This window comes from Aulonocara sp. 'chitande type north' Nkhata Bay, linkage group LG12 (genome assembly GCF_057382095.1).
Source record: "Aulonocara sp. 'chitande type north' Nkhata Bay isolate Kocher_YH1m ecotype deep benthic linkage group LG12, A_spYH_male_GT1.1, whole genome shotgun sequence".
In the NCBI taxonomy this organism is placed as follows: domain Eukaryota; kingdom Metazoa; phylum Chordata; class Actinopteri; order Cichliformes; family Cichlidae; genus Aulonocara; species Aulonocara sp. 'chitande type north' Nkhata Bay.
Genome location: NC_141355.1, coordinates 33568695 through 33581399, shown reverse-complemented (window position 1 = coordinate 33581399; position 12705 = coordinate 33568695). Strand labels below are relative to the sequence as shown.

At 37.9% G+C, this 12705-nt stretch overlaps 1 protein-coding gene across 2 annotated transcripts; it reads right to left on the bottom strand.

The window, feature by feature from the left end:
• Window positions 1–2128: 2128 nt before the first annotated feature.
• suds3 (SDS3 homolog, SIN3A corepressor complex component) lies at window positions 2129–11986 on the bottom strand. Of its 2 annotated transcripts, none has more exons than XM_086315241.1 (12): window positions 11771–11986; window positions 10117–10186; window positions 9934–9989; window positions 9272–9343; window positions 8039–8058; window positions 7763–7919; window positions 7446–7541; window positions 7238–7299; window positions 7119–7140; window positions 6819–6924; window positions 5926–6010; window positions 2129–3004 (listed from the first exon to the last, which is right to left on the bottom strand). In XM_086315241.1, exons 1-12 carry the CDS (start codon window positions 11880–11882, stop codon window positions 2906–2908), a joined length of 957 nt encoding a protein of 318 aa, XP_086171367.1. In that variant the 5' UTR covers window positions 11883–11986; the 3' UTR covers window positions 2129–2905. The 2 variants fall into 2 exon arrangements, with proteins under 2 accessions (XP_086171367.1, XP_086171368.1); XM_086315242.1 differs by lacking the exon at window positions 11771–11986 and adding an exon at window positions 11004–11623.
• Between the last annotated feature and the right edge of the window lie 719 nt (window positions 11987–12705).

Below are 12705 nucleotides of genomic sequence, written 5' to 3'. Positions count from 1 at the left end.
TCAGACAGTGTCATTAAGTCAGGCAAAGTGAAACATGCCATCCGGTTAAAGTGATAGGACACACAAGAGGGAAGAGGCAGACTGGTTGGCTAACAGAGATCTGTGCTGAATGCCAAATAATTCAGCTGTTTACAAAGTGTAAGGATGGCTGAGAGTCACTCTGTGAGAGGACTGGAACCGGGAGGTGACACGGTCACATTGATTATTTGGATACATCGGCAAGTTGATGTGAAAAAATATCCAGGAAAAAAATAGACAGATGATTTGGACACAGAACACAGACTCGGCTGACTTGGAAAAATAAACAGCAATTGAAATGCTTGTCTTTACTATACCATGTTGCTTAATGAATAACGCTTTATTAAACATGTTAAAACATTAAATGGTCCAGGGATCCCCTGGGGGTCTTGTCTGTAGTCAATAGAGCGTTTATAGCAGCTATGATCAGCGGATCAAAAAACTACTTACATGTGACAGAGGCCACTCTTAATAACCAGCAGAAAAATAGCATATGCCTCTGCAGCTCTTGACAGCTTCTCTTTTCCACACTCAAGAAAGCCCTTTGCATTTGCAATATTCTAATTTTTTGTGATGCACTCATATAATGTTAACTTTATGTTCTACAGGCATCACAGACCAGAGCAAATGCAACTAGTCTTTAAGTCAAATTTATCTAATTTATGAATTATTATTAAGGTAATTTTTTAAAACAAAGTGAAAGGTCAACAGAACTTTTTGGACCGTTGGAGCATATCAACACATCACCTTTTTCGTGCTGTAAATTAAAATTGGTGTCAAGTGAATGTGTGCCAAGGAGGAGGTGCCAGGGTTCTGTGACTGTGTATGATTCTTCCACATGCTAATGAGGCCTTTGTTTGTTTAATTAATTAATTGTTAAATTACCAATACGTCATGTTTCTTAGACAAAATGACACCAACCCAGAGAACAAGCTGTTTGACATTGGCAGTGAAGATTTGACACGTTTTTTATGAGCACAACCCACGTACTCAACTCCTCACTACTGTGACACCATTTATGGGGAAACAAACAGGCTTTCCAAGAGTGCAAGATTTTTATTTTATTTTTTACCCACAAGCATTATTGTAACAAAGAAATAATCAAATACAAATGTTTCACTTTTTGTGCCAAGTTTGATGAAGTTTAATATTTAATTACTGCATCAAGATATTCACATTGGGTTTTATTTTGTTGTTGTTGTTTGGTTTTTTTAGGCATGTAAAGGTTTTATAACTGAAGGAGTGTTCCAGAACAAATATCAACTTAACCACTTTTTCAGTAAAATATTTTTATACACTTAATTTCATAAATTTTCATTGCACTGTTCCCCTTTCAAAGTGGAAGTTCAAAGTTCTTTGAGGGGAAGCCAATCAGAAATAAGGGGACTTTTGGGGACTGGAGACATTTTTCAGACAAAATAAATTTAAGGATTCCATAAAGGGCCTATAAAGGACCTATAAAGGACCAGTATAAGACATGTGCTACTATGGTGAGGGGTGCCTATGGCGGTAAAGCAGGTCATCTACTAGTCAGAAGGCTGGAAGTCTACCAAGTCTCTCAAAGTATCCCTGGGGAAAATACTGATGCTTTTTTACAATGTGAATGCTTGTGAATGTTAGAAAGCGCTTAAGATGTAGGAAAAATTGCTTCTCTGAATGTATGTGTGAAAGAGACATGCTGCATTAGAAAAGTACTATACTATAATAAAAAAAAAAGAAAAAAAGAAAAGTACTATATAAGAACTAGTCTCTGCATAAATAACAGCAATGAGGTCCCTGTACAAAATAATCACCTGAACATTTCTCTCCAAATAAATATAGCCCAAAAGCCAGAGGCTCCCAGTTCATGAGGGCCAGTACTCAAATCATACCAAGAACCACTACTTTCAGTTGTTTGAAGCGACACCAAACTAACAAGTCATTAATTTATATGCCAGCAGTAAATACAGGCCTATGTGTTATTCAAGTGTCTTAAATACCCATAAATAATGGTTTTTGTGTTGTGAATTGTTTTTTTCTAGATTGTCAACTGTGGTTTGGTGCTTTTCATATTAAAGTAAAAAAACAAAACAAAAACCAAACAAACAAACAATAAAACTGAAGCTTGAAATTAAGCAGAAAACATCTTTAATAGAATGGAATACAGTACAAATCACAAAATAATGCTCCACATGCAAATACTGGTAAACTAATCCAGGAGTTTCACATATGGAGAAGGTCATGTCACAAAAAACATTTCTCAAATAACAAATTACAAAAAATGAAGAAAAAAAAAAAATCATCAGATCAGCATAGGAAGAAACTTTTACTTCATAATGATACTGGGGGAAAAAAAGGCATATTCTTGAAAATGGCATTGCTTCCTGTATAAAGTAACTGTAATTTTAGTTGAGGGATTTCTATATTCAGTTCAACCTGCAGCAGTTCCTCGGTTGTATAGTTTTTTTCTTTCCCTCCAGTACTTGATCAGTCACACATCGCTAGTTTTTCTGTTATTCAAATCAGGCTGTTTGAGAACTACTTAATAACTTAATGATAAATGTAAATAAGATTGCTTTGGAAAGATTTGTAATCAAAACAAGTCATCTTTGTGACCACAAACCAGTTTTACATGCATGCCACATAGTGACAAATATAAGGCTGGAAAACAGTTGGATATCTGGCCATGTTCACTGCAGTAGCATTTGGTTAATGAGGGGAAAAAACTGGATGAGATATTCATAGCCACAGAAGACCTCGTCTGTGTATATTTGTGTTTTAGGGGGTAGTGTATATAAGATAATGAAATATGAATGTGAGGCCACATGTTAGACTCCAAAACTGGATGAATGAGCCACTGGCTGGATGGATGGGTAAACGCACAGATGGGATTGGGTGTGGTAATGCTTCACGCAGCCGACCGCCGACGAATGACAAACGCTCCCCTCTGCAGCTGCCCCAGGTAGATCCTCATCTTTGTGCTGTCGCTTGTTTTTCTCACCCAAATCTGGAAATCACACACAGAAGAAACCCTCAATACAGCCAAACTGCTTTCTTCTTCATGTGCACGTTAAAAGGAAGCTGGAAAAGTTCCTCATGAATAAATTCACATTTAACATTAAAAATGAACAGTTTTCCTTCCATTTTAATAAATTTTGTTTTGTGAATCAAAAAAAAAAAAAAAAAAAAGAGTCAAATCTGTGCAATGAAACAGTTGATGATATCCATTTTCATTCAACTACTCAAGCAAAACTTTAATGTTGCACTTCATTAATGTAATGGTATTCACCCATCATAATGCATAATGTATGGCACAAACAGAAAAAGGGAGCTGCACAAAGACATCAAGCATGACAACAAATAATGTAGGCTATACCAGAGGGAGAAGTTACCCTCATTCAAAAATCAGTAATGAATAACTTTGTCTATCGTTATTAATGAACATAAGGGAAAGGTTAGCTGAAAAGGTAAAACCGTATTGAGTTGTAACATTTGCCTGAGTTAAAAGGCAATTTCCAAACAAAGTAAAGTTCATTATTCTACAATGAGAAAGATTATTCACAAGTACAAAGCAGTTACCAGTTTTTCCAATGTAGATGTTCCAGCAAATTCACCATGAGGCCACCATACAGTGCTCAGACAAACTGCCAAAACCCCAAGAACTACAGACAGGCTTGATTGGGGTTTGTTTTGAACCTACAGGACTTGAGCACCTTACAGGCATTGTGTCAACCATAAACTCCTCTGAGCACGACTGAATGGCCATTGCAACACCTTGATTCTTTTTAAAACTCCAGACGTCAAGTTGATTAAAATGCTGTGGCGGGACCTTAAGAGAGCTGTCTAACCACGTAGATGTCAGTAGATTTCATTTAACTGAATTCTGGTTTTGAAGTCTGATTTATACTGCGGGAAATCTATGCCGTGACCATCCACGCACCTGTCGAGAAAAGAAACTACACATTGAGTTGATGGCATGGAAGGGTGGAGTGTAGAGTTAAAAGGGGTTTCCTGTTTCGTTACAATGTAGATTTTCCACTGAAGAATAATACAGGCATTACCTCTCCTAATTCAGGTGCATAATCCGAGCTACGGCGTTCGCAGTAGGACAAACAACTCTGGTCACCCTTCATGTGTACTGAAGTATAGGCAGTCAGCTTGCTGTTTACCTTAGCTCTCAATAATGTGTCCATGTCTATTTACTCTGGAAGAGGCTATAAAGCTTTTTTAAAGAAGTCTGATACAGACCGATTAGTCAGTGAGTCTCACTTGTGTCTGATCACAGCATTTCTGAGGTGAGTTGTTGAGCATATCTTGCACATTTCTATTGGTAAGTGCTGTTGTCATTACTGATGTTAGCTGCTGTTTCCTGGCATTAGTAAAGAAATTTCCCTGAATCTAATATTTTTGGACTCTGAAACTTGGAAAATAAACCTTCATACAATGTGAGAACATAAACAAACTTTTTACCAGAGTGAAAGTGCAATTTTATTTTATTTTTTTTAAAGTACACTCAAGCCTGACATTAGCTGTCAAAATGTTAGGTTACAACCAGCTGTTGTTGTTTAGCCAGCTCATAGTCAGCTGTCCAGAGGGTTGCATATGTAATCTGCTGACAATAAGAAATTGCAACAATAAGCTAATTTATGCACATTTTAGTGTGTTAGCCCCCTGCCTTCAGTTCAGGAGATGAGGGCTGAGTTGTGGAGGAAGAGGATTAGGTGGAAATGAGGGAGGAGAAAGGCATAATGAGAAAGAGATGTCAAAAGGATGCATGTAGAAATTTTAATGGCCATGTACAGTTTGGAAGAGTTGTTTGTGATCTTTAATTTATCAGGAATTTATAAGACAAACTATGTATGTAGCTGGTCTCAACCCACATACATAAAAATGAAACAGTAACTTCCATGGTGACTTTCACAAACCAGGTTATGCCCCTATGTGTTTTGTGAGATTATTAATTTCTTGAAAAGTGCAATTACACACTCATCAATGGACATTTATTATTACAACATTGTTTTTTCTCTTAAATAATCGCAAAAAATTACTTACTATACCTTTAAAGTCACTGCTGCTAAAAGACAGTAAATCATGGTGTGTGCGTTTTTATTTTTGTTAAATAAATAATGAAATTGTTCAATATTCCTGTTTTGTTCATCTAACTTTTAAAACCTGGAAAGGGAGTCATAAGTTTTATAATGTCTCTGTATTTAAAAAGCTTAGAATTAATAGAGGGTGTACCATTTTTCTTATGTGAGGATGTGTTATTGTTGTTTTAGTAAATTGTAAAAGCTATCAGAAGTCCTATCAGATATCAATACAATATATTAACTTAAAAAAAAAAAAAGAAAAGAAAAAAAAGAAAAAAGCAAGGCATTTTCAAGCTTGTAATGTGCTTGTGGAAACCCAGAAGTACAACTGCTGCACAATTGGTCTCAAATGTCATTTTGATTTTTCCTTTGTTTTTTTCCCTCCCAAATTGTTCCCTAATATCCTAAAACAGCTGGGCACCATACTTTTTAGCAGATGTTCCTCAAACAGAATTGTATACTCAGAGACTATTTTCAGCTGTTTATCAATAAACATTTAGTGCTCTGGTGACTATTCACAGCAGCAGGATAGTACATGTGGCATAGAGTCTGGTAATGATGGAATATGTTGCCCCGCGCAACAGTGTGTCTTGCTGATGTCTTTTTAATGTTTTTTTGGAAAACAACTGAGCGCTATGCCATGGAGAAACATACGATGTCGAGCTTAGACTATCTTATTGGATAGGACAATGCTTATGGTCTTCTTGTCTGGTCATCTTATAGGAATGACAATTTTTTTAAAGATTATATACACAGAATACTTCAATCTTAATTAATTATACAGTTCTGTACGCAATTGAATGAGATGCTGATGCTTGGAATGAGAACTAAAACCCACCTCATTGGTTCCTACTGTGCTGATGACACAGCTGATCTTTGTGTTGTCTTTTGACTCCAGGTAGATGGCCTGACTCTTGTGGTACCTGTCAGCATAAACACACACAGACTAAACATCAAACAAACAAGTGCAGACTGGAGGGAAGTTCATTATAAATAATTTTACCCAGCTGAATAAACCACATTACTCCTGAGAAGGCACTAAGTAGATAATTGGAATGAAAAATCAAAACAAAAAGTCTGTTATTTTTTAATAGCTCCAACCTTATAGAGGACAGAACAAACCTAGAGGAAGAGACTGACAGAAGGTACTTCATTATTAAGGGCCCACTGAAGAATAATGACGCATGTGCCTCCCTGTGGCTTTTTGAGAAGGCTTTCCAGTGGTGGCATCTTCTTTAGCCATCAATAAATGAGACTTTGCCTTGAAAGAAAAGTGCACATAGCTCTGTCTTCTCAAATTACTTTGTCTATATGAGCAGCTAATAGGACAGAATTCTATTATTTTTACCCATCTTCAAATGACCTTATGCTCTGACGTGTCTGATTCACAACTCAGCTCTGAAATAGAAGGGCAAGGGAGGGCTGTGTCTATTCAGGGATTTTCAATCTTATTTTGGCATAACAGCAGGGAGTGCGTTGCTGGTTCTTGTGCAGACATATTCTACAAATATGCATTTTTAACAGTGCCTTTAAGCATAGTATTCAGCAGCTCCTAAGCAATCTCTCTTTCTGTAGCGCAGAAAAAAAATGAGGCTGCTATCACAGTGGTTGTAAAATATCTTTACAGGCTCAAGCTAACATCCAACGCATAACAATGTGGCCATCTAGTGGCGACGCTGTGTATGAATTGCTATCGTGTCAGAGATGCACAGATTAAAACTTGAAATTCACCATCTTTTATCATAGTAAAGTTTCCCATCCTCGATGCGGGCCTCATAACGCTGGGTGGGGCTCTCCATGGGAGCAGAGGGGACATGTTCTGGAGATGAGGGAGACACTAGGGAGGGAGAAACACCCGATTAATACCCCCTGCTAATATACATGTAAGAAACAAAATATTACTGTGATGCATTTTATTGACCCTTTCTCCTAGCAGAAGACCAATGCTACTCTCTTCGTCTGAGAGGTAACTCAGTACACACATAAATGTTCATTATAAAAATCCGTAGTAGAAGGCACGTGCAATCATACCTGGTCGCTTTGGTGATTTCAGCTGTAAAAAGCAGGGTTGAAAAGATTTATTATAAGGAATTGCTGAGTTATATTGCTTTCCAAAAACATATCACATCTAGAAATTTAGAAGCACTCACCTTATTAAGTGTTCTTAAATCTTCCATTATCTGCTCATCTGTTAGCAAATAATTTAGCTGAGGTTTGAAGAGTTAAAGAAAGTTTTTTGGGGGTTTTTTAAGACACAAAATCATTTTTTTAAATTTATTTTAAGGTATCTCAAGAACAAATTCTACAAGTATAAATAATCTGGAATATTTTACAGTCACAAGTTTATGCAAAGGATATCTGGTGCAGGTTTTCGCCGCTTGTCTGGTATTGGGACTGGATCGTTGGGCCGTCTCCTCAGCTTCCGGGTCATGATAGGCTTTACCTCCATGGAGTCTATGAATAGAAGAAATATGAGTGTGAGCTCCAGATGCATAGATGAATAGAGGTTAGCATCTTAACTGTATCTGAAAACTCAGATTTCATTTGATGACTTAATATTAAAATATGTAGAAAGAAGTAAAATACAGCCACCCACATACTTTTTTTTTTTTTTTACCCCATCTCTCTTTTGCTGAGCAAGTCCCTGATTAATAATCCTGTTCTGGCTCCCTTACCGCCTGTCAGCTCCATTGTTAATTTCTCGTTCTCAATCATCTTCTTTTTCTCCTCCAGCTCTGCAATTAGGTTTTCCTTTAGCTCAACCTTTTTATCATCGAACTCCTTCACTGCTGCCTTTTTTTCCTTGATGTAGTTCCTCTCCACCTGCTCTGTCTGCAGAAGGTACAAAGCAAGAAGAAATTTATGCTTGTATGTCCAAAAAAATAAAAAAAATAATGGCTGATTTTGATTTTACATTAGCGTCAGACCATCTGAGATACTGTTGCACTTACCTCAAGCTGGAGAAATAGATCTGTAAATGGGAAAAATAAAGCACAACTGGTCACATGAAGCAAACCGTTGTTCTGTGTCATTAAATTCAATTTATTTACCCTCAAAAATCATAAAAGAGAATGCTTATAGCACAGGAGCACAAAGTACCAGAAGCTTATAGTAAAATACTGAAGTTCAAGTAAAACTCCGAGAACAATAAGGCACTGACTGTTTATCTTTTAGTCATTTTAGCATTAGAAATTAACTGATCATTGGTAATTACATACTTTCTATTCTCCACTGCAGTGATTATGAGTGTACTACCAGAGCCTTTTGGCACTGCATTCCTAACTAAATAAACACTCATTTTGATCAGCAAAAAACTAAGTACATTCCATTCTGGCACACAGCAAGCAAAGGAGAAAGCTGATCACAAACAAGACAAGCTACGGAGTCAACAAAAGCCGAGTATCCAATATAATTAAAGCAGCCGAATGGTTAGAGGACAGGTTGGAAACAGAGAGAAGCTGCTCAGTTTTTTACAAAACAGCATCCTGTTAATTTAAATGAGTAGACAGTATGCGCTTTCATTCCACCCAATACAGTTAAGTGCATCGCATGGATTTATGTGTTTGGGACATGTGGATGTGAGCAGGAGCCCTGCGGAAGAAGGCACACATGTTGTGTGAAGTCAACCACCAAAAAACTTAAAATATATACATATATAGCTTTTATAACAAGTAACTGAGCAATATCGTCAGCTGTCTCTTCAGTGAGTCTCTGATAATGTGGCTAAAACTCCCAACTCCACCACCTGGAACTATATCTTGTCATCTTTTTAAGCCTAGCGTAGGATCAGTTTGCAGTAGATGCAGGTTTATATTATCCAGCTCACAGCAGATCTCCAGAGCAGAACAAGGACTACTATTATTCTTACGAAGCAGCTTAATGATACTGAAGACCACCTCAAAAGAAGGCCTTATATGGGAAGGTCAATTTAAGTGTGTGGGAAAAATTGCAGTTTAAAAAGTCCAACCAAGACATTGGCTTGATTCTTTCATTACCCATACTTCTCTTCTTAAATCCATGGTAGCGGCTATTTTTATTTTCAGGTACACACAGTCGTCTGTAGCTCTGTGCATTTCCCTGAATAAACAAGCCAAACTAGAGCAGAAAGCTTCCTTAAATCTAAACAGCATGTCCAACATTGGTTGGCATGGATGCATCAGAAGTAAAGCACTTCATGTTCTTGCCTGCATTCCGAAGTCTCTCTTTGTACTGTTGGTCCAACTTCTTCATCCTCTTCTGATACTCTTGCAGTGTGCCTGACAAGACAAATGTGTTTTAGATATTAATGCTGGGCGTTGTTCACTCATGAAAACACACCATACAGTATTGTAGACTACCCACTACTATTTATTTATTTTTGCCACACCTTTTACACTGAACCACAGGGTAGACTAGAATACACTGACACTGTAATTACTTTTGGATTTGCAAAACAACTTATCATTCTGCAGTTTCTACAATCATCAGCATGAGCAGTAAAAGCCTTTTGGGATAGCTGACAGTACTTTCAAACAGCTCACTCAGCAGTTTAGAAGCAGTTTGCATCAGTAAACAACAGACAGTCTTAACAATAAAAATGAGCTCATGGCAGAGGGCCATTTGTCATCACTGTTTTATCTTTTTAGCCAATGACAAGCGAGCACTTTTAAACTGCTCTTCTGCCTGATGATGTAATTCCTAACCACTAAGCACCATGACTAATAAGTAAGGTTTTAGCTATGCCCTTGACAAGTCAAAATTAATCCTCATGCTCACACACAGTACCACACAATAAAAGGCAGGAGTCCTTCAAATATGGATAATTCCTGACACCTCCATTCATGTGAAAATAAGTCAAAATGATTACCTTCTTGTAACTGCTGCAGCTGCCTTTTCAGAGAGGCCAGTTTGTCTTGATACATTCTGCAATGAAAGAAAAGCTAAAGTCCCAACCCCCTTACAATAGCACAGTAACTTAAAACTTTCATCACCAAAAATGATTTTCAGTGAAAGGTTAGGGCTGCTTATCCACAGTTGGCAAGAAACTTACTGCTCCTTAATTTCCACATAGTCATCTTCGTCATGTTTGGCAAGATCAGTTTCACTGGCATCCTCAGTGTCTGGAAAATCAAGAAGAAAAAAGAAAGGATTTTCTCAGCTAAAATTTGAAAACATTTTTTCCCCAAATACTTCACATGTGATCATATCAGGAATGTTTACAGGCATAAGTTTTCAAAAACAACCTTGATGCACAGATGGCAGAGATATCTGCAGATGAAAGTACGTGCGTGGCACAGATGAAGTAATGGTCTACACCCTGCTTGGGAATGCCCTGGGGTTGATAATGTAGACAGTGGGAAATCCACGTATGCCAGGATAACAGCTGATACCTCTACGTATTCTTGAATCGACTGCAGAAAACGCTCAGCTACACCAAACTAAAGTGGGTACATCTGCTTAACTGCCCTTGGGCTTTTTTTCTCGATGACATTTATAGAAAGAGTGATGATCTATATTTTTAAGCACTTTTCGCAAGGTGTAATTACCAGTACAGATCCCGGCTAACTTGGTAGTGCTGTCAATCCAACAGCAACTCTCTCGAAACAACGCCAGCATGTTTCACCAAACCTGGTTTGATGTCAGAAGCTCGGGAACCAAGTTATAACCACATATGTCTGACGAAAAAAAATTCACCGGCTTTACGTTGAAACGTCAAGACGAGCAAAGACTAAGGCCCCTCTCTGTATTCAAGCTGACACAGCACCTTTCATTTTCGGCTAGCATTAATGTGCTAGCATAAGTTAGCCGCGCCTGCTGATAAAGAGTGTAACCCGACTCTAGCTTACGTAGTTAGGCTTAGAAGAACATATCCGGAGAGGAGAAGAAAAATAAGTCCAGCTGTTCGCTTTGGAGGTCAATGTCAGGGAATTGGCTAACCTTGCAGTGTTGTCATCGCCTTCCTCTGATCCGGTCTTTCTTTCCCTTTCCCTGCAATCCGTTCTGTCTCAGTGAAGTGTGTGAAAAGGGCAGAGCAGTGGACACAGCACGCAGGATTTCGCTTGCCTTCCTGCCGACCTGTCAATGCCCGGAGCTAACGTTACGTAGCAAGTTGGCTAATTAACGTTTGAACTGCCATAATTTTTTTTTAAGAAAAAAAACGAATAGTTGAAATTTATAGCTGTGCTTCGGGAGCACTGTTTTAAGCGCACATGTACGTCAAGGCACTGTGGTCAGTGGTGTTTTCATGCTCTTGTGTATAACGCTAAAAAATTAATGCTAGCAATCTTAGCGTGTTTATCACTGATTATTTCTTTCGCTCGACTTGCTGCCAACTCTGAAAAAACCGAACGGTTTGCTTTGCTTACTGAGCTTAAATCACATACTTCTGAGACAGTTCCTCACCAGGCAGACTCTTTGCTCGTGGCACTGTGTACCTAAACGTAGCTAGAAAGCTAACTAAGTAACGTGTGGCTGCATTGAAGTAGCTTTCCAGTTTTGGGAGCGAGAAATACATTTTAACTTGTTTTGTACTTGCGCATACTACGCTACATGGACAAACGGTTTCCACTGGAAGGGGGAAAACGACTTAAATGCTGCATTTTAAGAAAACACATCCAAATTCATACAATAAAGCGCGCATTTCCGTTTTTTCCAACAACTAGACAGAGCCCGACAATCGGGGAAGATATTGTTGAAAACGTTACCTTCTTCCGAGTCTCTCCCCCTGAAACTCCGATCGTCGTCGTCATCCACGCTATCGAGTTCTTCTTCATCATTGTAATAATCCACCATGGGCGACAGCAAAGTCGAAGTCATTTATGCGCTCCGAAAAATGTAAACAAACATAAAATAAACAATCGATTTGTGTTTTGCAGCTTGCTTGGAAGAGCGCCTACAACTGGTAGGACCCCCGGGTGTCAAGCTGTCCAAGAATACGCCTGGGTAGAATTTTGATAATAAACGAATCGTATAAAACATTTAATCGCAGTTTTTAATAGAACTAGCACAAAAACTTTGAAACAGTCACCGCTAATTAATAGAGGCCAAGTTTTCTATGAGTGATTTGAAATGTATGGTAAAACATCTAAACAGGCACATTTCCTATCACATTTGGATAGTTAATAAGTTTCTTTGTTTTTTTTCACTACTCTAAGGATTAGCATCGGAAGGTGATTGGTGAACGCCAGTTTTTTCATTGAGGCCACTGCTGATCCCTGCCAGCTGCCTCTTCCTCGCCCCAGTGCTCACACAATAACTCAGAAACATTTTCAAACAGTAGTGACCAAAAGAACTACAAAATGTGTTTGTGTTTCTATAGTAGTTTTACAGAAAATCTACGGACAGCTGAAGAAAAACAAAACAATCTCGAATTTTTACAACTGCTTAAGCTGGGGGGAATCAAGTATGCAAAACCTTTAAAAAAGCAGATTTAGCATGCTTTATTAAAAAAAAAAAAATAAACAGATAAAACAAAACAAAAAAAATCACAAAAGCATTCAAAGAAACAAAAACGTATGGTTTACTATTAACCTTTTTTGGTGTATTTAGTGTATTATGTTGAAAACCTAAACTTTAGGAAAATGCAGTTTACTTTATATGAGCAGAATATGCTCAGTAACGATCTTTCATTGACAGTCTA

Bases quoted from the DNA above. Each gene is read 5' to 3' on its own strand.
- suds3 (XM_086315241.1), bottom strand. From the start codon at position 11,882: ATGACTTCGACTTTGCTGTCGCCCATGGTGGATTATTACAATGATGAA. The intron at 9,344-9,933 runs GTAATCATTTTG...TTGTCTTGTCAG, and splicing joins GCTGCAGCAGTTACAAGAAG to GCACACTGCAAGAGTATCAG. The intron at 7,300-7,445 runs ATATCCTTTGCA...AACTCTTCAAAC, and splicing joins GCGGCGAAAACCTGCACCAG to CTCAGCTAAATTATTTGCTA.